General features: G+C 44.5%; 1 protein-coding gene across 3 annotated transcripts in view; it reads left to right on the forward strand.

Moving 5' to 3' along the window:
- The window catches only part of LOC106574041 (inaD-like protein), a 119,509-nt gene that overhangs the window by 74,140 nt on the left and 19,730 nt on the right, over window positions 1–25,639 (forward strand). For 2 of the 3 annotated variants that reach the window (XM_014149556.2, XM_014149559.2), the window contains exons 17-26: window positions 5,075–5,284; window positions 7,820–8,179; window positions 9,885–10,051; window positions 14,717–14,779; window positions 15,618–15,689; window positions 18,365–18,479; window positions 18,680–18,742; window positions 19,221–19,331; window positions 19,824–19,883; window positions 22,304–22,409. In XM_014149556.2, coding sequence (XP_014005031.2) covers window positions 5,075–5,284; window positions 7,820–8,179; window positions 9,885–10,051; window positions 14,717–14,779; window positions 15,618–15,689; window positions 18,365–18,479; window positions 18,680–18,742; window positions 19,221–19,331; window positions 19,824–19,883; window positions 22,304–22,409 — 1,327 coding nt within the window. The remainder of the gene's footprint in view (window positions 1–5,074; window positions 5,285–7,819; window positions 8,180–9,884; window positions 10,052–14,716; window positions 14,780–15,617; window positions 15,690–18,364; window positions 18,480–18,679; window positions 18,743–19,220; window positions 19,332–19,823; window positions 19,884–22,303; window positions 22,410–25,639) is intronic. The other variant, XM_014149560.2, reaches the window with a different exon arrangement.

Genomic DNA, 25,639 nt, shown 5'->3' on the forward strand with positions numbered 1-25,639 from the left:
CTACACACACACACACTCCCTTTCTCTGCTGCTTCCATGGATAGAGTCATGATGGTAATGACTTCAGTCTTCCCATATTGGTACCTGACTCTCCCCACTAATTACACTTGAATAGCTTTAGTTTTTATATAAATAACCACTTGTTAATCACTTTTATATCGGTGCTCGTCACATAAAAAGCCACCCATATGGGTCGTCTAATATATTGTGTGAGGCATTAAATTGGTGCTGAATTATAGTTTTATGGCGCAGGCTGTCCAGGCCATGATTGATACCAGTGACACTTGGCCTGAGAGGGGATGTGTGGCTGTGTTTGGCCATTCCATAAATGTACCTAACTGTCTGTAGGATGGTGATGGAGCGAGCAGAGCTTTCTGCTAGTGTTCTCAACTTCCCCATGGCTCAGCATAGGGCCAGGCTAGCAAGCAACCCAGCTAGCAAGCAACCCAGCTAGCAAGCAACCCAGCTAGCAAGCAACCCAACCCAACGCAAGCAACCCAACTCAGCAAACCACTTTCCCCTGGGTGGGGAAAGTGTTTTTCTTTTAAATAGTTTAGGTTTGCTTCATTTATCTTAGTGGGTTTTGCACTTTGGGGGCTATTCCATTGGTTCCATTATGGTGCAGCAAGCTAGGCCTATATCAAAGATCACAAAAACTTTTCGACCCAGGTCTGATAGAAAACGTGTGGGTTTGATGCATTCCCACCTTGACACTTTCAATGCGTACAATTTGCATTCATAGTACATCACATGAAGAAGGTGTAGCCAAGAGCATCATAAGACTTGCTGTGAGCAGTCATTACAGCTCATAGCTCCTTATAGCAGCCCATATAAATGCACAATGAACTCATAACACATCGGTGGCTAATAGGAACTAAGGAGTGTTCCCAGAATGTCTCGAGGCTCCATGGAATAGCCTGTGTTTTGCTTTCAGGTGATTTCTGACTTAGTTTTGTTTGGCGGTGCCAAGCCTTTTTCCTGTTGCATTCCTATACTGATGCTGTAGTGAGCCACACACACACACACCACACACACACACACACACACACACACACACACATGAACGTAGCCGCACGCACACACACACACACACACACACGAACGTAGCCGCACGCACGCGCGCACACACATGAACGTAGCCGCACGCACGCGCGCGCACACACACATGAACGTAGCCGCACGCACGCGCGCACACACACACACACACACATGAACGTAGCCACACACACACACACACACACATGAACGTAGCCACACACAAACACACACACTCATGAACACACACACAGGACGTGTGCATGCATGCACGAACACACGCACGCACACACAGAGCAACTTTTTCTCCCCAGATCAGCTCCATTCACCTCCTTTGCTTTATTGGCTATGGACTGTTCAAGGACACGACTAATGTTGCTAAAGTGGTTACTGTTAGCGAAGTGACCCGTCAGAAATCTGTCACATTTTGTGTGAAAGATAGACCCAGAGACATCTTTTCTGTAATTGCTGTTTCTTCTCCACGTGCGTGTGCCTTACTGTTTGTCAGTGTGAACATGTGTGTCAACATGTGAGTGTCAACATGTGAGTGTGAACATGTGTGTCAACATGTGAGTGTCAACATGTGAGTGTGAACATGTGAGTGTCAACATGTGAGTGTCAACATGTGAGTGTCAACATGTGAGTGTCAACATGTGAGTGTGAACATGTGAGTGTCAACATGTGAGTGTCAACATGTGAGTGTGAACATGTGAGTGTCAACATGTGAGTGTCAACATGTGAGTGTGAACATGTGAGTGTCAACATGTGAGTGTCAACATGTGAGTGTCAACATGTGAGTGTCAACATGTGAGTGTCAACATGTGAGTGTCAACATGTGAGTGTGAACATGTGAGTGTCAACATGTGAGTGTCAACATGTGAGTGTCAACATGTGAGTGTCAACATGTGAGTGTCAACATGTGAGTGTCAACATGTGTGTCAACATGTGAGTGTGAACATGCTTGTGACTGTGTGTGTGTTTGTGACTCTCGTTCTTTGTCTGTCTCTCATTCTTTCACTCTCCTCTCTTTCTTTCTTTCTCTCTACTTTCTTTCTATTTCTTTCTTTTCTTTCTCTCGCTATCACTCTCTCTCTCTTCATCTCCTCCTTTTCTCCATCCTTCTGACTTGGATAACTATGGTCCAATTTCCAAGCTATCTTGCCTTGTTTTAGAGTTTCTATCTTTTTAAACTTCTCATGATATACTTAATCAGCATCAAACTGGGTTTAGACTTGGACACAGCACTGTTTCAGCGTCTAACTCTTAGATCAGGGATGGGCAACTCCAGTTGTCGGGGGCCTGATTGGTGTCACAGTTTTGCCCCAGTCCCAGCTAACACACCTCAATCCAATTATCACCTAATCATGATCTTCAGTTTAGAATGACATTAGTTTAATCAGCTGTGTTTTCTAGGGATGTGGACAAAGTGTGACATCTCTCCGGCCCCTGAGGACTGGAGTTGCCCATCCCTTTCGTAGATGATGTGTTATATGGTTTAGACAATAAAAAACAACGTGCTGCCTTATTTATTGACCTGTCCAAGGTGTTTGATACGGTTGACCATTTCTTACTTGTTCATAGGTTGTCTGAAATAGGTGTAGATCAGGCATGTTACAATTGGTTGAAGAGCTATCTAACGGACAGGACACAATGTATGCTTTCTGATGGCATCAATTCTAGTTTCCTCAATATTATGAAAAGTTTTGGGCCCTGTTCTCGTCACTATTTCTGTAAATAATATTGGTCTGTCTGTTGACCTGTAACATTCCTCTCTATGTGGATCATATAGTTATTTACTTCTGTGCCATTCATGACCTTCAGCATGGTTTCGACTCAATAAAAAAATCACTCATCTTAAACTAGTGCTAAACGCTAATAAAACCAAGTTTATGTTGTTCTCTAGGTCTCGTAATAATGACCTTGAGGACCTGCATATTTGCACATTGAAGGGAGCCCAAATTGAGAAAGTTCCCCATTATAAGTACTTGGATTGCCGATAAACTCTCTTTTAAAACACACGTTGAAAAATGGACAAAAAGGCTGAGTTAAGATTGGTTGCTTTTATAGAAATAAATCATGCCTCACTTTGGAAAGTAGAAGGAAGATTGTTCAATCAATGCTTCTCCCGTTACCTGATTATGGTGATGTAGTCTACATGCATGCGACAGCCTGTTTTCAAATCAAATCAAATTTTATTAATCACACGAATACAACAGTGAAATGCTTACATAGAAGCCCCTAACCAACAATGCAGTTAAAAAAATACGAATAAGAAATAAAAGTAACAAGTAGTTTAAGAGCAGCAAATCAAATCAAATGTATTTATATAGCCCTTCGTACATCAGCTGATATCTCAAAGTGCTGTACAGAAACCCAGCCTAAAACCCCAAACAGCAAGCAATGCATGTGAAAGAAGCACGGTGGCTAGGAAAAACTCCCTAGGAAAAACTCCCTAGAAAGGCCATAAACCTAGGAAGAAACCTAGAGAGGAACCAGGCTATGAGGGGTGGCCAGTCCTCTTCTGGCTGTGCAGGGTGGATATTATAACAGAACATGGTCAAGATGTTAAAATGTTCATAAATGACCAGCATGGTCAAATAATAATAATCATAGTAGTTGTCGAGGGTGCAGGTCAGGGTTCCATAGCCGCAGGCAGAACAGTTGAAACTGGAGCAGCAGCACGGCCAGGTGGACTGGGGACAGCAAGGAGTCATCATGCCAGGTAGTCCTGAGGCATGGTCCTAGGGCTCAGGTCCTCCGAGAGAAAGACAGAAAGAGAGAGAGAGAATTAGAGAGAGCATATTTAAATTCACACAGGACACCGGATAAGACAAGAGAAATACTCCAGATGTAACAGACTGACCCTAGCCCCCCGACACATAAACTACTGCAGCATAAATACTGGAGGCTGAGACAGGAGGGATCAGAAGACACTGTGGCCCCATCCGATGATACCCCCGGACAGGGCCAAACAGGCAGGATATAACCCCATCCACTTTGCCAGAGCACAGCCCCCACACCACTGGAGGGATATCTCCAACCACCAACTTACCATCCTGAGACAAGGCCGAGTATAGCCCACAAAGATCTCCCTCACGGCACAACCCAAGGGGGGGCGCCAACCCAGACAGGAAGACCACGTCAGTGACTCAACCCACTCAAGTGACGCACCCCTCCCATGGACGGCATGGAAGAACACAAGTAAGCCAGTGACTCAGCCCCTGTAATAGGGTTAGAGGCAGAGAATCAAAGTGGAAAGAGGGGAACCGGCAAGGCAGAGACAGCAAGGGCGGTTCGTTGCTCCAGCCTTTCCGTTCACCTTCACACTTCTGGGCCAGACTATACTTAATCATAGGACCTACTGAAGAGATAAGTCTTCAGTAAAGACTTAAAGGTTGAGACTGAGTCTGCGTCTCTCACATTGGTAGGCAGACCATTCCATACAAATGGAGCTCTATAGGAGAAAGCCCTACCTCCAGCCGTTTGCTTAGAAATTCTAGTAGTATTGTTGTATTGTCTATTACACTGCGTTTTGTATAGTTCTGTTGCCTGGGAATCTCTGACTACCAGAAGGGCCCAGCATTGGCTACTTTTTGTATATAAATCGGTTCTTCAGATACTACCTCATTTCACGTTTAAATTGGAGATCCAGCAATTTTCAGATCTGTTCTCGGGACTGGCTGTTTCTGGAGGTCCCACTTGTCTCCACTGACCTGGTTTAAAAATGCTTTTAGTTCTTTTTAGTTTTTTTATACCCCCAGCTCAAATTTAAATTAGACTTGCTTGTTTAGATGGATTTTAAGGAAGGTGATATGTGAGAGTTGTTTGTTTTGATTCATCTTGTTGTATTCATTGTATTGGTATTATCTTACATGATGTGTATTAAATTGTGTGTGTTCGTTCACAGGCCTCCCTTGTAAATGACACCCTGGTCTCAATAGTGACCCATCCTCAATAAAAAGAATAAAAACGAATCTCCACCTACTCTCTCTCTCCATGGACTCTAACGTGTGTCTACTTCCTGTGTTGCCCTCTGCAGGACCCTCTGGACAGGGCAGGCTCGGTCATCATCATCCGCTCCCTGGTGCCCGGCGGTGTGGCAGAGCGCCATGGGTACATGCTCCCCGGGGACCAGCTGGTGTTTGTCAACAACACCTATCTGGACACGGTGAGCCTGTCCCAGGCCGTGGAGGTGCTGAATGCCGCCCCGTCTGGAACAGTCTACCTGGGCATCCGCAAGCCACTGGTGGTACGTGAGGGATCAGGGGCTTTACTTACTTGATTTGGGGGATGTTTTTTATACAGTACAATACAACTTCATTGTCCCAAATTAATATGAATTTGACAGAGATGATCCACACATTTAAGCAGCATTTAATCAACCATTTCAAAAGTTGTTCTTTGTGTTTTTGATTTTGCATTTGTGTCTATTTCTTGTTTATTTTTTTTACTTTTCTCAATGCAAGCAATCATCTGGATTTCTTTTTAGTTTTTTGAAGAATACTGAAATAGCTTAGTTCTACAGTTTATATATTTTTTTTATATATTATTTTATATATATATTATTGTCCCAAAATTCTGATGTCTATGGCAGAGACGTGAAGTGGTGTTAGTAAGTGTATCATCTCCTACAGAACTGGTGTGAGTGAATGTTGCCACCTCTGTGTGTGTCGCTGTAGGTGGAAGGGACAGAGGAAAGGTGACTTGGGGACCTGGGGCTCCAGAGGACAGAGGAAAGGGGAATTGGGGACCTGGGGCTTCAGAGGACAGAGGAAAGGGGAATTGGGGACCTGGGGCTTCAGAGGACAGAGGAAAGGGGAATTGGGGACCTGGGGCTCCAGAGGACAGAGGAAAAGGGACCTGGGGCTCCAGAGCAAAGGGGACTTGGGGACTTGGGGACCTGGGGCTCCAGAGGACAGAGGAAAAGGGACCTGGGGCTCCAGAGCAAAGGGGACTTGGGGACTTGGGGACCTGGGGCTCCAGAGGACAGAGCGAGGACAGTAATAATAGCACCACCGCAGTATGTTTCTAAAGCACTTTTCAAACACTAGTAAAGGTCATTTTCCTAAAGAAATGTGTGTACCTGCTTGTTTGAAAGTGTTTTTATGGTAGTGAAATACACTGAATGTACAAAACGTTAGGAACATCTTCCTAATATTTAGTTGCACCCCCTTTTGTCCTCAGAACAGCCTCAATTTGTTGGGGCATGGACTCTACAAGGTGTCAAGCGTTCCACAGGGATGCTGGCCCCCATGTTGGCTCCAATGCTTCCCACTGTTGTGTCAAGTTGGCTGGATGTCCTTTCATCTACACTGATTGAAGTAGATTTAACAGGTGACATCAATAAGGGAAGACCACCTGGATTCACCTGGTCAGTCTGTCATGGAAAGAGAAGGTGTTCCTAATGTTTCGTACACTCAGTATAAGTTATTGTGACTGAATAGACGCTGAAGCAAGCACACTAATTAAGTGCTGGTATCAATACAGTTGTTGAGGCAGCCCTACAGAAGTGATGCATAGCCCTCCCATCTCTCTCTCTCTCTCTCTCTCTCTCTCTCCCCCTCTCTATCTTTCCATATCTCCTACTCTCTCACTCCCTCCCACCCTCTCTCTCTTTCTTTCGCCCTCTCTCTCACTACCTACCTACCTACCTCCCTCTGTCTGTCTGTCTGTCTGTCTGTCTGTCTGTCTGTCTGTCTGTCTGTCTGTCTGTCTGTCTGTCTGTCTGTCTGTCTGTCTGTCTGTCTGTCTGTCTGTCTGTCTGTCTCTCCTGTCTTCCTCTCTCTTTATTTCTCTCCTTTCTTTTCTTTCTTTCTTTCTTTCTTTCTCTCTTTCCCTCTCTCTTTTTCTTTCTCTTTCCTCCCTCCCCCACTCCCTGTCCCATATTACCCTTGAATTTGAGTAAAGATGTAATGGTGGCGCGTGGGAATTAAAGTGACGGTCAGCCGTAAATCCACCAAAAATGAAATGAGACTAATTGTGCCATTAAGGTTATTTCCCTCTCTCTCTCTCATCTCTATATTTCTCTTTCCTCCCTCCCCCCCACTCCCTGTCCCATATTACCCTTGAATTTGAGTAAAGATGTAATGGTGGCGCGTGGGAGTCAAAGTGGCGGCCGGCCGTAAATCCACCAAAAATGAGACTAATTGTACCATTAAGTTTTTAGCCTCGGCACATTTCTCACTGTAAATTGTCTGGGGGGAGGGGTCTGGGTGTTGGGAAGAGCTTCTCTCCTTCTCCCCATTTCGGGATGAAAGGCGCTGAGTCGGCGGGACGGTCTGAGGGGAGAGCAGTGATAAAAGTACTCTCTCAGCTTCACGGGATGTCTTAAGTGCGTTATAAGGACAGAGCTCCTAAGTACCTCTGGCTGAGCTTGGCTAGGCCACCACAAGTATTGGGTGTGTGTGTGAGAGAGAGACAGAGAGAAAACCTAGCCCAGCTAATTGTGTGTGTGTGTGTGTATGTATGTTTGCGTAAAACAGCCAGGTAGTCTTGACACCAGAGTTCTCTTTTGACCTGAGAGGGATGTTGGATTGTACTCTAGTAATAAACTTAGAGGGCGATGTATATATACACACACACACAACATTCTCAGTCAGACAAGGTTGGTCTTGAAGCACTTATTGTGACTACATAGCTCCAGTTGTACCTTTACATTTCTCCTAAAACAATGGGGCCCCAATTCAATCTATTGCAGTTAAAGGAAACTGCACTGCAGGTTCACTCCACTCAATACAACTGCAGTACATTAGAATGTTTGAAACACAAATGTGTGTTTCTCCAGGGGTTTCGTGATGGCTCCATCCTCCCAGAAGTCCTTGGACAGGAAGAGGACGAAACCGAGCTGATCCTGGACAGTGGCTTCCCGCGCTACGTCTCACCTCTGATCCCTGCCTTGACCCTTAACCCCACCCCAACTCCTACCCTGACCACCATCCCCCTCCCTCCAGGAGAGGAGAGGGAAATGACAGTGGATGAAGAGGAGGATGAAGAGGAAAAGGAGGACGTGGTGGAGGTGAATGGTAGAGAGGGGCAAACCGTGGACTCCTACCCCAGAAAACCTCCACCGTCGTGGGGAGAGTGGGAGAGGGTCAACAGAGGCCCTGTCCCCCCAGCCCCCGTCCACTCTGGAGCTCAGAAGCAGGTGAATGTTCTACTCCTCTGCAGTATTGTGCCTTGGCAAGTCAGACGACAGATGTCTGGCTTCCACCTCAACATCAGTGCTGGCCAACAGGGAGCAGCAGTGTGTGCAGGCTTTTACTCCAGCCCAGCTGGAACACACCAGACTTAAGTCAATCTCTCAAATCGAAGTTTATTTTTCATGTGCGCCGAATACAACAGGTGTAGACCTTACAGTAAAATGCTTACTTACAGGCTCTAACCAATAGTGCAAAAAAGGTATTAGGTGAACAATAGGTAAGTAAAGAAATAAAACAACAGTAAAAAGACAGGCTATAAAAGTAGCGAGGCTACATACAGACACCGTTAGTCAGGCTGATTGAGGTAGTATGTACATGTAGATATGGTTTAAGTGACTATGCATATATGATGAACAGAGAGTAGCAGCGTAAAGATGGGTTGGTGGGTGGTGGGTGGCGGGACACAATGCAGATAGCCTGGTTAGCCAATGTGCGGGAGCACTGGTTGGTCGGGCCAATTGAGGTAGTATGTACATATGTACATGAATGTATAGTTAAAGTGACTGTAAAAGAGGGGTTGGGGGGGCACACAATGCAAATAGTCTGGGTAGCCATTTCATTACCTGTTCAGGAGTCTTATGGCTTCGGAGTAAAAACTGTTGAGAAGCCTTTTTGTCCTAGACTTGGCACTCCGGTACCACTTGCCCTGCGGTAGTAGTGAGAACAGTCTATGACTGGGGTGGCTGGGGTCTTTGACAATTTTTAGGGCCTTCCTCTGACACCGCCTGGTATAGAGGTCCTGGATGGCAGGCAGCTTAGCCCCAGTGACGTACTGGGCTGTACACACTACCCTCTCTAGTGCCTTGCGGTCGGAGGCCGAGCAATTGCCGTACCAGGCAGTGATGCAACCAGTCAGGATGCTCTCGATGTTGCAGCTGTAGAACCTTTTGAGGATCTCAGGACCCATGACAAATCTTTTTAGTTTCCTGCGGGGGAATAGGCTTTGTCGTGCCCTCTTCACGACTGTCATGGTGTGTTTGGACCATTCTAGTTTGTTGGTGATGTGGACACCAAGGAACTTGAAGCTCTCAACCTGCTCCACTACAGCCCCGTCGATGAGAATGGGGGCGTACTCTGTCCTCCTTTTCCTGTAGTCCACAATCATCTCCTTAGTCTTGGTTACGTTGAGGGATAGGTTGTTATTCTGGCACCACCCAGCCAGGTCTCTGACCTCCTCCCTATAGGCTGTCTCATTGTTGTCGGTGATCAGGCCTACCACTGTTGTGTCGTCTGCAAACTTAATGATGGTGTTGGAGTCGTGCCTGGCCATGCAGTCGTGGGTGAACAGGAAGTACAGGAGGGGACTGAGCACGCACCACTGGGGGGCTCCAGTGATGAGGATCAGCGTGGTAGATGTGTAGCTACCTACCCTTACCACCTGGGGGGCGGCCCGTCAGGAAGTCCAGGATCCAGTTGCAGAGGGAGGTGTTTAGTCCCAGGATCTTTAGCTTAGTGATGAGCTTTGAGGGTACTATAGCGTTGAACGCTGAGCTGTCTCTCATGTTGTCTTCAAGACCACCGTTGGATCAGTATTATATTAAACATGTTACTGCAATACATTCACAGTGCTGACCGTTGTTATTTAGGGAGAAGGTGGTGGGAGTGTGGCTGGGGACAGGATGAAACCATTTTGTCTTGCCGTCTTGACAGGTGGAGGAGGAAGTTGGAGATGGTACTGTGGAGAAGCTGGAGTCCAGAGCCCTCTTTGATCAGCTCTCTCTAGGTCAGTCTGTGAATTCCTGGGTGGAGACTGGGGAGAGCGAGGCGGACTCAGACTCCAGGAACGGAAGATCAGAACTCATCCTCACAAATACAGAGTTAGTACCGCTCTTCTTCCAAATACCAATATTGGTTTAAATGTTTACCAATACCAACACTCAATGAAAAAAATATTAGTCACATGCTTTGTAAACAGCAGGTGTAGACTAACAGTGAAATGCTTACTTATGGGCCTTCCCAACAATGCAGAGAGAAAGAAATAATAGAAAAGTAAAAACACGTAATAATAAATACACAATGAGTAATGATAACATGCATATATACAGGGTACAAGTACCGAGTCCATGTGCAGGGGTACCAGGTAATTGAGGTAGATATGTACATATAACTAGAAATAAATTGACAAGGCAACAGGATAGATAATAAACAGTAACAGCAGTGTATGTGATGAGTCAAAGTTAGTGCAAAAAGGGTCAATGCAGATAGTCCAGGTAGCTATATGGTTAACTATTTAGTAGTCTTATGGCTTGAGGGTAGAAGCTGTTCAGGGTCCTGATGGTTCCACACTTGGTGCATCTGTGCTGTGCGGTAGCAGAGAGAACAACCTGACTTGGGTGGCTGGAGTCTTTGACCATTTTTAGAGCCTTCCTCTGACACCGCCTGGTATAAAGGTCCTGGATGGCAGGAAGCTTGGCCCCAGTGATGTACTGGGCCATATGCAATACGCTCTGTAGTGTTTTGTGGTCGGATGCCAAGCAGTTGCCATACCAGGCGGTGATGCAGCCAGTCAAGATGCTCTTGATGGTGGAGGTGTTCAGGGTCCTTGGACACACCTACTCATTCAAGGGTTTTTCTTTATTTTACTATTTTCTACATTGTAGAATAATAGTGAAGACATCAAAACTATGAAATAACACATATGGAATCATGTAGTAACAAAAAAAGTGTTAAACAAATCAACATTTATTTGATATTTCAGATTCTTCAAAGTAGCCACACGTTGCCTCGATGAATGCTATGCACCCTCTTGTAATTCTCTCAACCAGCATTCTCCTGGAATACTTTTCCAACAGTCTTGAAGGAGTTCCCACATATGCTGAGCACTTGTTGGCTGCTATTCCTTCACTCTGCGGTCCAACTCATCCCAAACCATCTCAATTGAGTTGAGGTCGGGTGATTGTGGAGGTCAGGTCATCTGATGCATCACTCCATCACTCTCCTTCTTGGTCAAACAGCCCCTACACAGCCTGGAGATGTGTTTTGTGTCATTTTCCTGTTGAAAAACAAATGATAGTCCCACTAAGTGCAAACCAGATGAGATGGCGTATCACTGCTGCTGGTTAAGTGTGCCTTGAATTCTAAATAAATCACAGAGCGTGTCACCAGCAAAGCACCATCACACCACCTCCTCCATGCTTCACGGCGGTAACCACACATGGGGAGATCATCCATTCACCTACACTGCGTGTCACAAAGACACGGCGGTTAGAGCCAAATATCTCAAATTACGACTCATCAAACCAAAGGACAGATTTGCACCGGTCTAATGTCCATGGCTCAAGTTTCTTGGGCCAAGCAAGTCTCTTCTTCTTATTGCTGTCCTTTAGTAGTGGTTTCTTTGCAGCAATTCGATCATGAATGCCTGATTCACACAGTCGCATCTGAACAGTTGATGTTGAGATGTGTCTGTTACTTGAACTCTGTGAAGCATTTATTTGGGCTGCAATCTGAGGTGCATTTAACTCTAATGAACTTATCCTCTGCAGCAGAGGTAACTCTGGGTCTTCCTTTCCTGTGGCGGTCCTCATGAGAGCCAGTTTCATCATAGCGCTTGATGGTTTTTGCCACTGCACTTGAATAAACTTGAAAAGTTCTTGAAATTTTCCGGATTGACTGACCTTCATGTCTTAAAGTCATGAAGGGCTGTCATTTCTCTTTGCTTATTTGAGCTGTTCTTGCCATAATATGGACTTGGTCTTTTACCAAATAGGGCTGTCTTCTGTATATCACCCCTACCTTGTCACAACACAACTGATTGGCTCAAATGCATTAAGAAGGAACGAAATTCCACAAATTAACTTTTAACAAGGCACACCTGTTAATTGAAATGCTTTCCATTCTCTCAACCTCATGAAGCTGGATGAGAGAATGCCAAGAGTGTGCAAAGCTGACATCAAGGCAAAGGGTGTCTACTATATAAAACACTTTTTTGTTTACTACATGATTTCTTATGTGTTATTTCATAGTTTTGATGTCTTCACTATTATTCTACAATGTAGAAAATAGTAAAATGAAAGAAAAACCCTTGAATGTGTAGGTATGTACAAACTTTTGACTGGTACTGTATATTATCCATGTCCTTGTTCAGCCACGGCTCCGTGAAACATAGGATATTACAGTTCTTCAGGTCCCGTTGATAGGATAGTCTCGAACGGAGCTCGTTCAGTTTGTTCTGTACATTTGCCAGATGAACGGAAGGTAGAGGCAAATTATTTATTTGTCAGGGTTCCCGTACGTCGGCCTCTTTTACGCCACCTCTTCCTTTTAGTGAAAGCTTTTCTGAAGTCCAGAAGCTATTTTTGGTTGAAACATTATGCACAAGAAAAGTTACGATCAACTCAGAAACACAAAAAATCTAAAAGTTTGAAATGCCAGAATTAATAGAATGTAATCTGCCTTGTTTAGTGTAATTTATGTCAGACAGTGTCTCCTCTTTAGTTGTTTGAGTAAAAGTTACATGTCATTACAGTTATGTCTGTAGTAATTACATGAATTCTCAGAAATGGAGTTGATCTGCTCATCCTCTGGCACTCTAGTAGGCTTGGAGCGCCCTCTGCTGGTAATATGATGGTATAGCAGGCAGTGACGCCAGTGACGTTGCCTGAGTCAGTCATATATCTGAACCATGATCTGAAAACACAGGATTGGACAGTGTTTCCCAACTTGTTTTTTCCCTAGCACTAACAAACGTGATTCAAATGAAATGTATTTATATAGCCCTTTTTACATCAGCAGATTTCCTGGCCTAAAACCCCAAACTGCAAGCAATGCAGATGTAGAAGCACGGTGGCTAGGAAAAACTCCCTAGAAAGGAATAAACCTAGAGAGGAACCAGGCTCTGAGGGGTCCTCTTCTGGCTGTGCCGGGTGGAGATTATAAGAGTACATGGCCATTAAGGCCAGATCGTTCTTCAAGATGTTCAAACATTCATAGATGACCAGCAGGGTTAAATAATAACAGTGGTTGTAGAGGGAGCAACAGGTCAGTACCTCAGGAGTAAATGTCAGTTGGCAGTTGGAGAGAGTCCTCACGTCCATTACAGCCTCACTCACGTCCATTACAGCCTCTCACTCACGTCCATTACAGCCTCACTCACGTCCATTACAGCCTCACTCACGTCCATTACAGCCTCACTCACGTCCATTACAGCCTCTCACTCACGTCCATTACAGCCTCACTCACGTCCATTACAGCCTCACTCACGTCCATTACAGCCTCTCACTCACGTCCATTACAGCCTCACTCACGTCCATTACAGCCTCTCACTCACGTCCATTACAGCCTCTCACTCACGTCCATTACAGCCTCTCACTCACGTCCATTACAGCCTCACTCACGTCCATTACAGCCTCACTCACGTCCATTACAGCCTCTCACTCACGTCCATTACAGCCTCTCACTCACGTCCATTACAGCCTCTCACTCACGTCCATTACAGCCTCTCACTCACGTCCATTACAGCCTCACTCACGTCCACTACAGCCTCACTCACGTCCACTACAGCCTCACTCACGTCCACTACAGCCTCATTCATACTCACACTCTGTTTTCGACTACATCTCTTGTACCAAATTCAGTTTATCAGCTCTTGTCTATGCCCGTTGGAATAGGAGATCACCTACTAGTTCAATCGGGATTCGTTACTCTGAAATCTCTATAATTTCCCCCTTTGGCAAAGGTCTGTATTCATAGTGTCTCGGAGTAGGAGTGCTGATTTCAGGTCAGTTTTGCCTAATGTTACATGAACACACAGGGAGGCTGATCCTAGAACAGCACTCGTACTCTGAGATGCTTGATACATATGATACCTGTTCAGGTTTGAGGTTTATTACAGAGTTTTTATTTAATTTATTTGACCTTTATTTAACTAGGCAAGTTAAACTAAACAATGACAGCCTAGGAACAGTGGGTTACACGGGCTGTCATTGTTCTTAACTGACTTGCCTAGTTAAATAAAGGTCAAATAAATACTCTGCAATTAACCTCAAACCTTAACAGGTATCATATGTATCAAGCATCTCAGAGTACGAGTGCTGTTCTAGGATCAGCTTCCCTGTGTTCAGGGGCAGAACGACAGGTCTGTACCATGTCAGTTCAGGGATTCGAACTTGCAACCTTTCGCTAACTAGTCCAACGCTGTAACCACTAGGCTACGCTGCCGCCCCAGTAAATTGTGTAAACTGAATGGTTATACAGACCCACTAGAATAACTGTTTGGGATATTGTATGAGGGAACATTTCTGCCTGGGGAACCTAAAGGGATGTGTTATTTCCAGTGCTATTGTATAAACAGTGGGAATAAGTTGTGAAAATGTCTTGCCGTGTCATATCCTCACGCGGTAGATACATAATAATAATACAGTATCAAAAGTTACAGAACAATGTATCGTGCTGCAATACCAATATCCCAACTGGTACAGGAAAGTGATTGATTGATGAATGGATAGATTGATATACCTAATGGTTGATGTGTTCTCCTCTAGCTCGGTGCATTTGATTGGCACAGAGAGGAGAAAGAGGAGGGGCCAGGGAGGAGGACGACACAGGTAGGACAACAGAACTCGCTGTAGAGCCACAGTCAACACACACATTCTACATACACCAACACCTGTGGTTGTTATTTAAAGAGCAACGAATCCCTTTGAAAACGGCCTATGTAGCATCATTATGAGTCAGAAACAGTTATTCTAGCGTCAAAATAGACTACAAAGTGTAAATTGGATCATTTTGGTTATAAAGTCTCATCTAAAACGGCGTTAGGAACATTTGTGCCTCACAACAGGTAAATGAAGGTTGGGTTTTGATTTGACGATGTCCATTTGCCAACTAACATGGGGGGATCAGCTGTGGTGATTGGTCTCTATCCAATAGCATAGACGGTGCCCAGCAGCTCCGACTTTGTTTACATAAGACAACATGTCACGCATTTTTTTTACTTGAGAAATACTGCATCAAACACCTTAATTAGATGTAAAATTGCACGACTAAAACTTCCTCGGCAAAAACACCAAAATGAATTACCGATTTCTTGAGTTATCTTAGATTCATTCTGGGGATTTTGAGGAAGTGAAATAGGCTTCCGCGTCTACAGTGTCTCATGGGGGACAAACATAATTAACCAAACCCAGACTGAAATATAGTTTTTCTAATGAGCAACAGAAAAACACACGTTCCAATCGACGTGTTCAGTCACTGTTTAACCTTTCGTTAACTGGGAAAAGACCCTTGGGGTCAGAAATCTCTCTTGCAAGGGGGAGCTGGCAAGAGGTCAGCAGGAAGTAGTCAGTGTGTAGACACAGAACAGGTGAACGTACAGGGACAATACATTAAAATCAATTAGTGGTCAATTACAGTGGTTAACAACATCTTGGCGTGTGCTCTCAGTGATCTACCTGAGAGGGAGGAAGGAGAGGGAGAGAAAACCCCTGCCTTCAGTCACTGGGGACCCCCACGCAGGTAAGGGCTGTGTCCATGTGTGTCCGTTTGTCTGTCTGTATGTGTCAAAGTGGATACTGACAAAGTATCTTTTTTTAATTAAACATTTAACAGATTCACTAAATTCACCTTGTTTTTTGGGTCACGGTTCGTTTTTAGTTTATCGGGTACAGAAGGACTGGGGAAAGAATCATTATAAAACGTGTAGTTTGGAACCTGGATGATCATTTATCACAGTTAAAAGAAATGTCAAACTCCAGGCCCACCTAATAGAGAGCAATGTGATCATAACTGCAGTGGTTTTGTGTGTGTACGTGGACCTACGTGAGTATGTGTGTGGTAGTGTACAGGGCCGTAACCATGGTTTGTGTTTTAGTGTTATTAGATAGACTGAGATAAATGAACCTACAGCAACCAAGGTCATAATGGCTAGAGTTATTTTTGCTTGTTTTTTGCTGTTCTCCAAATAGAATTTGAACTTTTTTTTATTATATAGAAATGCAGTAAATGAGCTCCAACTTTCCAAAAAGGTGGTGGGGAAGGTTCCCCCCCAGCATTTTTTGGGGAAAGTTGAAACTAATTTACTTCATTTCTATACAATAGAAAAAACAAAAAAACGTTCAAATGCTGTTTGGAGAACAGCCAATATGACCTTGGCTGCTGTAGGTTCATTCACCACAGTCCATCTACAAACACACAGCCTATTAGCTGCACAATAGTAATGTTATACCCCTGAAAGGATGGAAATATGACAAATGATTCACACTAACACATAGTAACAGCGACGAAATGAAAACGTAGGACATTTTTTGGAACTATTGTTTGCATGTTTATTGCATTTTAATGTAAGGCCTATAAGGAAGATGGGTCAATGGGAGATGTTCATATATGAAACATATCTAATGTGTTTAAGTTCCTAACTTGTTTGATAAGATTCGTACAGATTTTCTCAGGGGTCCCCACATGGGGCCACGACCTCCAGTTTGAGAACCACTGTACTAACTTTTCCCTCTGCTCCCTCCCTCCTGCATGCATTGCGTCCCGCCTCAGCCTCACCACTGAGCGCCACATCATCACAGTCTTCCTCAGTAGCCTACTCTCTGTAAAGCAAAGTTATTATGTGAACTTAGCGTATTTTTTGCTCCTGCTGAGGTAGGCTCCGCTTAACGTTAGCTTTAGCTTCTTGCGTCATCTTTCTAGCTGGCTAAGTAATATTAGCCAGAGCCCTTCAACTGCAATCGAAGTCTCTGCTGACAGACCCACCTGACTGACATATCTATAAGCTCATTCTCCGAGAGTCGTTTTTTTGTTTGTGTGGGGTATGTCTGTAGACACGGCAGGAGTCGCGGTATCATTTTAAAATTGCCTTTTGTCTGGCATTTCGCAAACACAGCAGCGTCTCTATTGCCTACTTGAGCTGACTGCGAGCTGGTTTAGTTTGTTCCTGGTCGGCCCTCGGCCTGTGCCACGAGAGGGCAGAGTTAGCCGTTTGAGAGAGTGGTGAATGTGCTTTTAAAAAGGCATATCCGGGGGACGCAGGCGAACATAATGAACAAACTACTGTCCATGATTCCACTGGTTCACATAGAGGCAGACGAACATAATGAACACACCACTGTTTATGATTTTACTGTGGATATAGATACTTTTGTACCTGTTTCCTCCAGCATCTTCACAAGGTCCTTTGCTGTTGTTCTGGGATTGATTTGCACTTTTCGCACCAAAGTACGTTCATCTCTAGGAGACAGAACACGTCTCCTTCCTGAGCGGTATGGCGGCTGCGTGGTCCCATGGTGTTTATACTTGCGTACTATTGTTTGTACAGATGAACGTGGTACCTTCAGGCGTTTGGAAATTGCTCTCAAGGATGAACCAGACTTGGGGAGGTCTACCATTTTTTTCTTCTGAGGTCTTGGCTGATTTCTTTTTATTTTCCCATGACTCAAATTATGTCAATTAGCCTATCAGAAGCTTCTAAAGCCATTATATAATTTTACGGAATTTTCCAAGCTGTTTAAAGGCACAGTCAACTTAGTGTATGTAAACTTCTGACCCACTGGAATTGTGATACAGTGAATTATAAGTGAAATAATCTGTCTGTAAACAATTGTTGGAAAAATGACTTGTGTCATGCACAAAGTAGATGTCCTAAAAACTATAGTTTGTTAACAAGAAATTTGTGGAGTAGTTGAAAAACGAGTTTTAATGACTCCAACCTAAGTGTATGTAAACTCCCGACTTCAACTGTATCTACATCGTCATTTTTTCTAATAAAACATTTTTCTGAGGTCCGGGACTCGTCCTCATAATAGTTATGGCCATGGTTGTGTGTGTGCCTGTCTCATCCAGAGAGCAGTCATGACTCATGTTTAATGAGCTTTTCTGGTACATAATGGATGTAGGCGAGATGCCTGAGTAATGGAGATCACAGGTTCTGTGTGTGTGTGTGTGTGTACGTGTGTGTGTACGTGTGTGTGTGCGTGTGTGTGTGTGTGTGTGTGTGTGTGTGTGTGTGTGTGTGTGTGTGTGTACGTGTGTGTGTGTGTGTGTACGCGTGTGTGTGCACGTGCGTCTGTCTCTCTGTGTGTGTGTGTACGTGCGTCTGTCTCTCTGTGTGTGTGTGTGTGTGTGTGTGTGTGCGCGTTTTCGCTCGTCTGTGTGTGAACTTACCCTGGCATGTGCCCACATGCTTCCAGAGTGGAGGTGTGGCAGGAGGATGGCGAGTCTCTTGGCATCAGCATTGTGGGCGGGCACAGCGTCATCAAGAGACTGAGGAACGGAGAGGAACTCAAGGGCATCTTTATCAAACAGGTGATGCCGTGCCAACATTCTACTTTGTAGCTTAAACCTTCAGTCAGGAAGCCTTATACCAAACAAGTGGTATCGGACCCTGTTTTGTTTTTGTATAAATCCCAGAATGTAGCTTTACATCTTTATATTGATTCAGAAATGTATCATAACTTGTGTCTTTTTATTTTATTAATGAATTGAATTAATGATATAAATTACAGGTACTGCCGGAGAGCCCAGCGGGACGCACTCGTTCCCTCAAGACTGGAGACAAGATAGTGCAGGTGAGGAGGAGAGAACGCTAGCACAACGCTGTAGCAGTGACACAGCATTGATACAGGAATGATACAGGAATGCTAATTCAACACTGTAGCAACGCTATAGGAACACTACTTACGACACCCTGTTAATGCTACAGAAACACAAACCGCAAATTCCAGACAGGTTGGTGACCTCTGTTGTATTTTCTCGCTCTCTCTCTTGCTCTCTCTCTCTCTCTCTCTCTCTCTCTCTCTCTCTCTCTCTCTCTCTCTCTCTCTCTCTCTCTCTCTCTCTCTCTCTCTCTCTCTCTCTCTCTCTCTCTCTCTCTCTCTCTCTCTCTCTCTCTCTCTCTCTCTCTCTCTCTCTCTCTCTCTCTCTCTCGCTCTCTCTCTCTCTCTCTATACCCCTTTTCTTATTCTCTCCTCTTTCCATTTCTATCCCGTCTCCTCTCTTTCTGTGTGCGTATGTGCCTGTGTCTGTGTGTGTGTGTGTGTGTGTCAGGTATCAGGTGTGGACCTCCAGAATGCCAGTCATGAGGAGGCAGTCCAGGTCATCAAGACAGCTCCCAGTCCCGTGGTCTTCATCGTTCAGAGCCTCTCTGCCACGCCAAGGGTAAACATACACCCACACACACATGCAGCGCAAATCATGACCCAACAAAATGTATTTATATTTTTATATCCCTCAGATGCTCAAGCGTTTTCTTAGGGGATAGGCAGTTTATTGGTGAGCGTCTCTTCAGTGATACAGTGTGTATCACTGTTGTAGTTCGTGGTGCCCCCTCTTTGCCTTAGAGAATTGGTTGTGTTTGCTCTCCTGCTTCTCTTGTAGGTTAGAATTTCTAGTAGTTGTTGTTATTTCAGCTGGTGCTTGGTGCATGAATGGAGTTTGACACTCTTCCTTCGCGTGTCTGTCTATGTATGTGTGTGCGTTTGTCTGTGCCTGTATGTGTCTCTGTGTCTGTGTGGGTCTGTCTGTCTGTGTGGGTCTGTCTGTCTGTGTGGGTCTGTCTGTCTGTCTGTCTGTCTTGTCTGTCTGTCTTGTCTGTCTGTCTGTCTGTCTGTGCACGCACACCTATGTCTGCATTTGTCTTTCTCTTTCCAGCCTGTCTCACTAACGGCGCCCAGTTACAGAAAACACAAGGCAAAGAGCAAAGTCATGCCGGTAAGCAGCCCCCCACTTTCTGCCAACATTTTATGGTGGTGAAAATGTCACAGGCTTGGTTCTAACGTTTAAAATATATTTTATTAGGGCTGACCCCAATTAGTCGGCTGGTCGATTGTTTGGTCGATCGGAAGTTGGTCGACCAAGATTTCGGCTGGAAACGTCTGTGAAACAAATGCATATTTCTGTTTGAATTTGGAGAGGGAGATAGCTGAAAGTTCTAATCCCTAATTTACAACAGGGTGTGAAATGTCAACCCCCCCACCAGCTCCACTCCCCCCTCTACGGGGGAGAGGGGGTCTGGCCGCAGTCATCCACTGCATAGCTGATCCGACCCACCTGGATCCTCACAGGACAGTCATGACATAACCTATTCTGACAGGATTAGTTTACTGGGGGAGGTCTGGTGATGTCATTATGAGCACAATCACAAAACACCACATCTGTCATTTCAGTCCCGTCCGAAACTTCAATGTCAGTAATCTTTTTTTATTCCAGTCAGAATAACCTTCTGAACTCCAAGGTCCTCTGGTAATACTAGTCCTGTGTGAATCAACATCCCTGTGTTTTGAGAAAAATGTCTGAGTTTGACAGGTGTTACTCATGGTTTGTGCAAGAAAACAATAACTGAATGGATAAAATGAACTAAGTGCTGCATGTAAGCTACAGTTGAAGTGAGAAGTTTACATACATCTTAGCAAATACATTTAAACTCAGTTTCACGTTTCCTGACCTTTAATCCTAGTAAATATTCCCTGTCTTAGGTTAGTTAGGATCACCACTTTATTTTAAGAATGTGAAATGTCAGAATAATAGTAGAGAGAATTATTTATTTCAGCTTTCATTTCTTTCATCACATTCCAAGTGGGTCAGAAGTTTACATACACTCAATTAGTATTTGGTAGCATTGCCTTTAAATTGTTTAACTTGGGTCAAACGTTTCTGGTAGCCTTCCACAAGCTTCCCACAATAAGTTGTGTGAATTTTGGCCCATTCCTCCTGACAGAGCTGGTGTAACAGAGTCACGTTTGTAGGCCTCCTTGCTCGCACACGCTTTTTCAGTTCTTCCCACAAATGTTCTATAAGATTGAGGTCAGGACTTTGTGATGGCCACTCCAATACCTTGACTTTGTTGTCCTTAAGCCATTTTGCCACAACTTTGGAAGTATGCTTGGGGTCATTGTTAATTTGGAAGACCCATTTGCGACCAAGCTTTAACTTCCTGACTGATGTCTTGAGATGTTGCTTCATATAGTTGATTTGGTTAAAACAAATAGGATGTGTCTATATATGGAAAAATACATGTTTTAAAATTTGGACCAATCGATTGGTCGAAAGAACAGACGACTCTCGGTCAACCCACATTTCTTTTAGTCAGGGACAGGATGGAAAGAGGGAGGGAGAAAGGAATCTCATCACTCTAAAAGTGCCTTAGTGAGCCTAGCTTGATTAGAACAGTCAGTCTACAATTAACCTTAATCATTTAGCTTAATAGACCCAGATCTATTAGCGTCACGTCCAACTCTGGAGGATGGAGGGCTGTTAAGCGCAATGAATTAGCCGGTTTAATTATATTGAGATCATATGTCCTGAGTTGAACGGAATACTATAGTATATATCTCCCTTTGGATAATGTTGGATATGTAAAGTGCATTAGATGGATGGGGAAGTGACATTAGGGAACGTTGAGGAATAGACCCATTTAGAGGTCTGAGAAGGCAGACAAGGAACCCATTCATGTACTGCACAGTTACATTTCCCAACTGCTTTAGTTCAATAGAGAGGTGCTGGAGTGCTGCCTGGCACCAAACACACCACACTTCATCCTTTCCCCTGTCATCTACTACCCCTCCTGGAGGCCCTCATCCTTTCCCCTGTCATCTACTACCCCTCCTGGAGGCCCTCATCCTTTCCCCTGTCATCTACTACCCCTCCTGGAGGCCCTCATCCTTTCCCCTGTCATCTACTACCCCTCCTGGAGGCCCTCATCCTTTCCCCTGTCATCTACTACCCCTCCTGGAGGCCCTCATCCTTTCCCCTGTCATCTACTACCCCTCCTGGAGGCCCTCATCCTTTCCCCTGTCATCTACTACCCCTCCTGGAGGCCCTCATCCTTTCCCCTGTCATCTACTACCCCTCCTGGAGGCCCTCTCTCTTTTCTCTTTTCTCTTTTCTCGTTTTTTTCTCCAAGGCTTCTCTTTGTGATGTTTCCAAGGACAGGGTCACGTCTTCTCTTGGGTGAACACTTCCTCTTGCAGAGAGTTAGAAGTTCAAGTCAACTGTCCAGTTCCTGGTGCAGATGAATGGCAGGAGAGGAAGGAAGCCACTTTAGACTGTGTCAGGGATGGACGGCATTGCCAACTTCCAGAGTTGCCAACTTCCTAACCTACTCGTCATATCTTTGGTTTCCCCCCCTGCAGAAAGCAGAAGTAGGAGGCGCCCCTCCCCAGATGAGACTCCCCCCACCCTACCGACCACCCGGTCAGCTGACAGAGGACCAGGACGAAGAGCTGGAGGAGGTCAAAGGTCAGTCTCTACTCTTGACCAATCGGAAACTGTGTTGTTGGGACCATCCGCCTCTTCCCTCGTCTCATTCACGCCTCCTAAGCATGTTTAAATTCTGTTGACTTGTGCGTGGGTCTTCTCATTCATGACTGCCAGTGAAAACACTGTCTTGCTGTGTGTATATAGGCCTTAAAGGGATAGCTCACCTCAACAACAGAATTACTTGAGTGTCTCCTGTACCTTCAGTTGGCTCAACATCTTTGGGGTGAACAATCCTTTTAAATTAAAGTCAGCCTACTGTCCATGTCTGGCTCTGAGCTCTACTCTCTTGCCCTGGTCCCATCAGCCTGGATTTGTGTAAGAATGGTGCAGCGGAGCATATCTGTTGATTCCAGACTAGAGTTCTGCCACCCAAACAATGTCAAAGCGCTTTGAGTCCCTGGTGTAAAAGCACTCCACAAACCCAGTCTATACCCAAGCAATAAGGCAGAGGGGGGTGTGGTATATGGCCAATATAACACCGATAAGAGCTGTTCTTAGGCACGACGCAACGCTGCGTTTGAACCACCCAGTTTATAATTATTAATGTGTCATTCCACCATGGAATGCTCTCTACTAAAATCGATTTCCCAACAACCAAGAAAGTCAGTGAAGCTGGAACTCTTTAAAGTGGGTTCAGTAGAGAATAGAGGTGAGCTCATTGCTGTTTTTACTTTCTCACTCTTCACCTCTGCTAAACTATTAAAGTGGGTGACCAGCGTCTGTCTGTCCAGTGGCCCGTGGGTTTTCCTCTGCTAAACTATTAAAGTGGGTGACCAGCGTCTGTCTGTCCAGTGGCCCGTGGGTTTTCCTCTGCTAAACTATTAAAGTGGGTGACCAGCGTCTGTCTGTCCAGTGACCCGTGGGTTTTCCTCTTTCAACATTTCCTTCCACACAACACACACACCGGACGCACAAATACCACACACACACCGGACGCACAAATACCACACACACACACCGGACGCACAAATACCACACACACACCGGACGCACAAATACCACACACACACCATCCATAAAAGCTTTTCCTTCTGACAACTTAAGGTGGGGTCTGATGAGGTCATCGTTGGACTTACCTCTGACACAATCAATGCTACTTAAACTCAGTCCATTTAAGAGCAGTGGTTGAAATGGAATTGTTAGGAATGACTGGTACATTATGACACTTTTTTCAAGCTTTGTTACTTTGCCTGACACACACACTTTTCTATTTTGACTGATAGGCGGTCGGTCGTTCAGATGTAATGGGGGTTTTACTTCTTTAACCTCTATGGGCTAGGTGGGACGCAAGCGTCCCACCCGTAGTGCACTCCATCAACAGCAGGTGCATTTCAAGAGCGGCAAATTTGAATCCAAATAAATGTCAAAATTCAAATTTTTCAAACATACAACTATTTTACACCCTTTCAAAGATAAACATCTCCTTAATCTAACCACGTTTTACGATTTCAAAAAGGTTTTACGGCGAAAGCATAAATTTAGAGTATGTTAGGACAGTACATTTACAAGAGTTGTGTGTAATGTTTTGTCAATTCAAAGACAGGGTCACCAAAACCATAAAACCAGCTAAAATGATGCACTAACCTTTTACAATCTCCATCAGATGACACTCCTAGGACATTATGTTAGACAATGTATGCATTTTTAGTTCTATCAAGTTCATATTTATATCCAAAAACAGCGTTTTACTATGGCATTGATGTTGAGGAAATCGTTTCCCTCCAATAACCGGCAGTCAAGTCAGTACCACAAATTAAATAATTAAAATTAGAAAACATTGGTAAAATATTATATTGTCATTTAAAGAATTATAGATTTACATCTCTTGAACGCAATCAACTTGCCAGATTTAAAAATAACCTTACTGGGAAATCACACTTTGCAATAATCTGAGCACTGCGCCCAGAAAAATACGCGTTGCGATACAGACTAGACGTCATGTTGGGGAGATCTAAAATCGAAAATACTATGTAAATAATCCATTACCTTTGATTCTCTTCATCAGATGTCACTTCCAGGTATCACAGGTCCATAACGAATGTAGTTTTGTTCAAAAAAGCTCATCATTTATGTCCAAAAATCTCCGTCTTGTTAGCACATGATCTAAGCCAGCCGGACTTCTCGTCATGAACGAGGGGAAAAAATATATTTCCGTTCGTTCAAACATGTCAAACGTTGTATAGCATAAATCATTAGGGCCTTTTTTAACCAGAACATGAATAATATTCAAGGTGGACGAATGCATTCTCTTTTATAACGTATTGGAACGAGGGTACCCAACATGAACTCGCGCGCCAGGTGTCTAATGGGCCATCATCGTTCCATGGCTCTTGTTCGGTCAGATCTCCCTCCAGAAGACTCAAAACACTTTGTAAAGGCTGGTGACATCTAGTGGAAGCAATAGGAAGTGCCAAAATATTCCTCAGCCCCTGTGTTTTTCAATGGCATAGGTTTAAAGGTAATACAACACATCAGGTATCCACTTCCTGTCAGAAAATGTCTCAGGGTTTTGCCTGCCAAATGAGTTCTGTTATACTCACAGACACCATTCAAACAGTTTTAGAAACTTTAGAGTGTTTTCTATCCATATATAATAAGTATATGCATATTCTAGTTACTGGGTAGGATTAGTAACCAGATTAAATCGGGTACATTTTTTTTATCCAGCCGTGCAAATACTGCCCCCTAGCCCTAACAGGTTAAACGTTAGATCAAAAGCTTTGAAATGGAATTGAGAGTAAAGACGTGCGACGATGGAGCAGAATATAAATGTTGCTGATGCTTCTGGCTCACGTGTGTGTGTGTGTGTGTGTGGAAGCTTATGTGAACCACCGTTTCCTCTCGTGTGTGTGTGTGTGTGGAAGCTTATGTGAACCACCGTTTCCTCTCGTGTGTGTGTGTGTGGAAGCTTATGTGAACCACCGTTTCCTCTCATGTGTGTGTGTGGAAGCTTATGTGAACCACCGTTTCCTCTCGTGTGTGTGTGTGTGTGGAAGCTTATGTGAACCACCGTTTCCTCTCGTGTGTGTGGAAGCTTATGTGAACCACCGTTTCCTCTCGTGTGTGTGTGTGTGGAAGCTTATGTGAACCACCGTTTCCTCTCGTGTGTGTGTGTGTGTGGAAGCTTATGTGAACCACCGTTTCCTCTCGTGTGTGTGTGTGTGGAAGCTTATGTGAACCACCGTTTCCTCTCGTGTGTGTGTGTGTGT

The sequence above is a fragment of the Salmo salar genome, chromosome ssa16 (genome assembly GCF_905237065.1).
Source record: "Salmo salar chromosome ssa16, Ssal_v3.1, whole genome shotgun sequence".
NCBI lineage: Eukaryota > Metazoa > Chordata > Actinopteri > Salmoniformes > Salmonidae > Salmo > Salmo salar.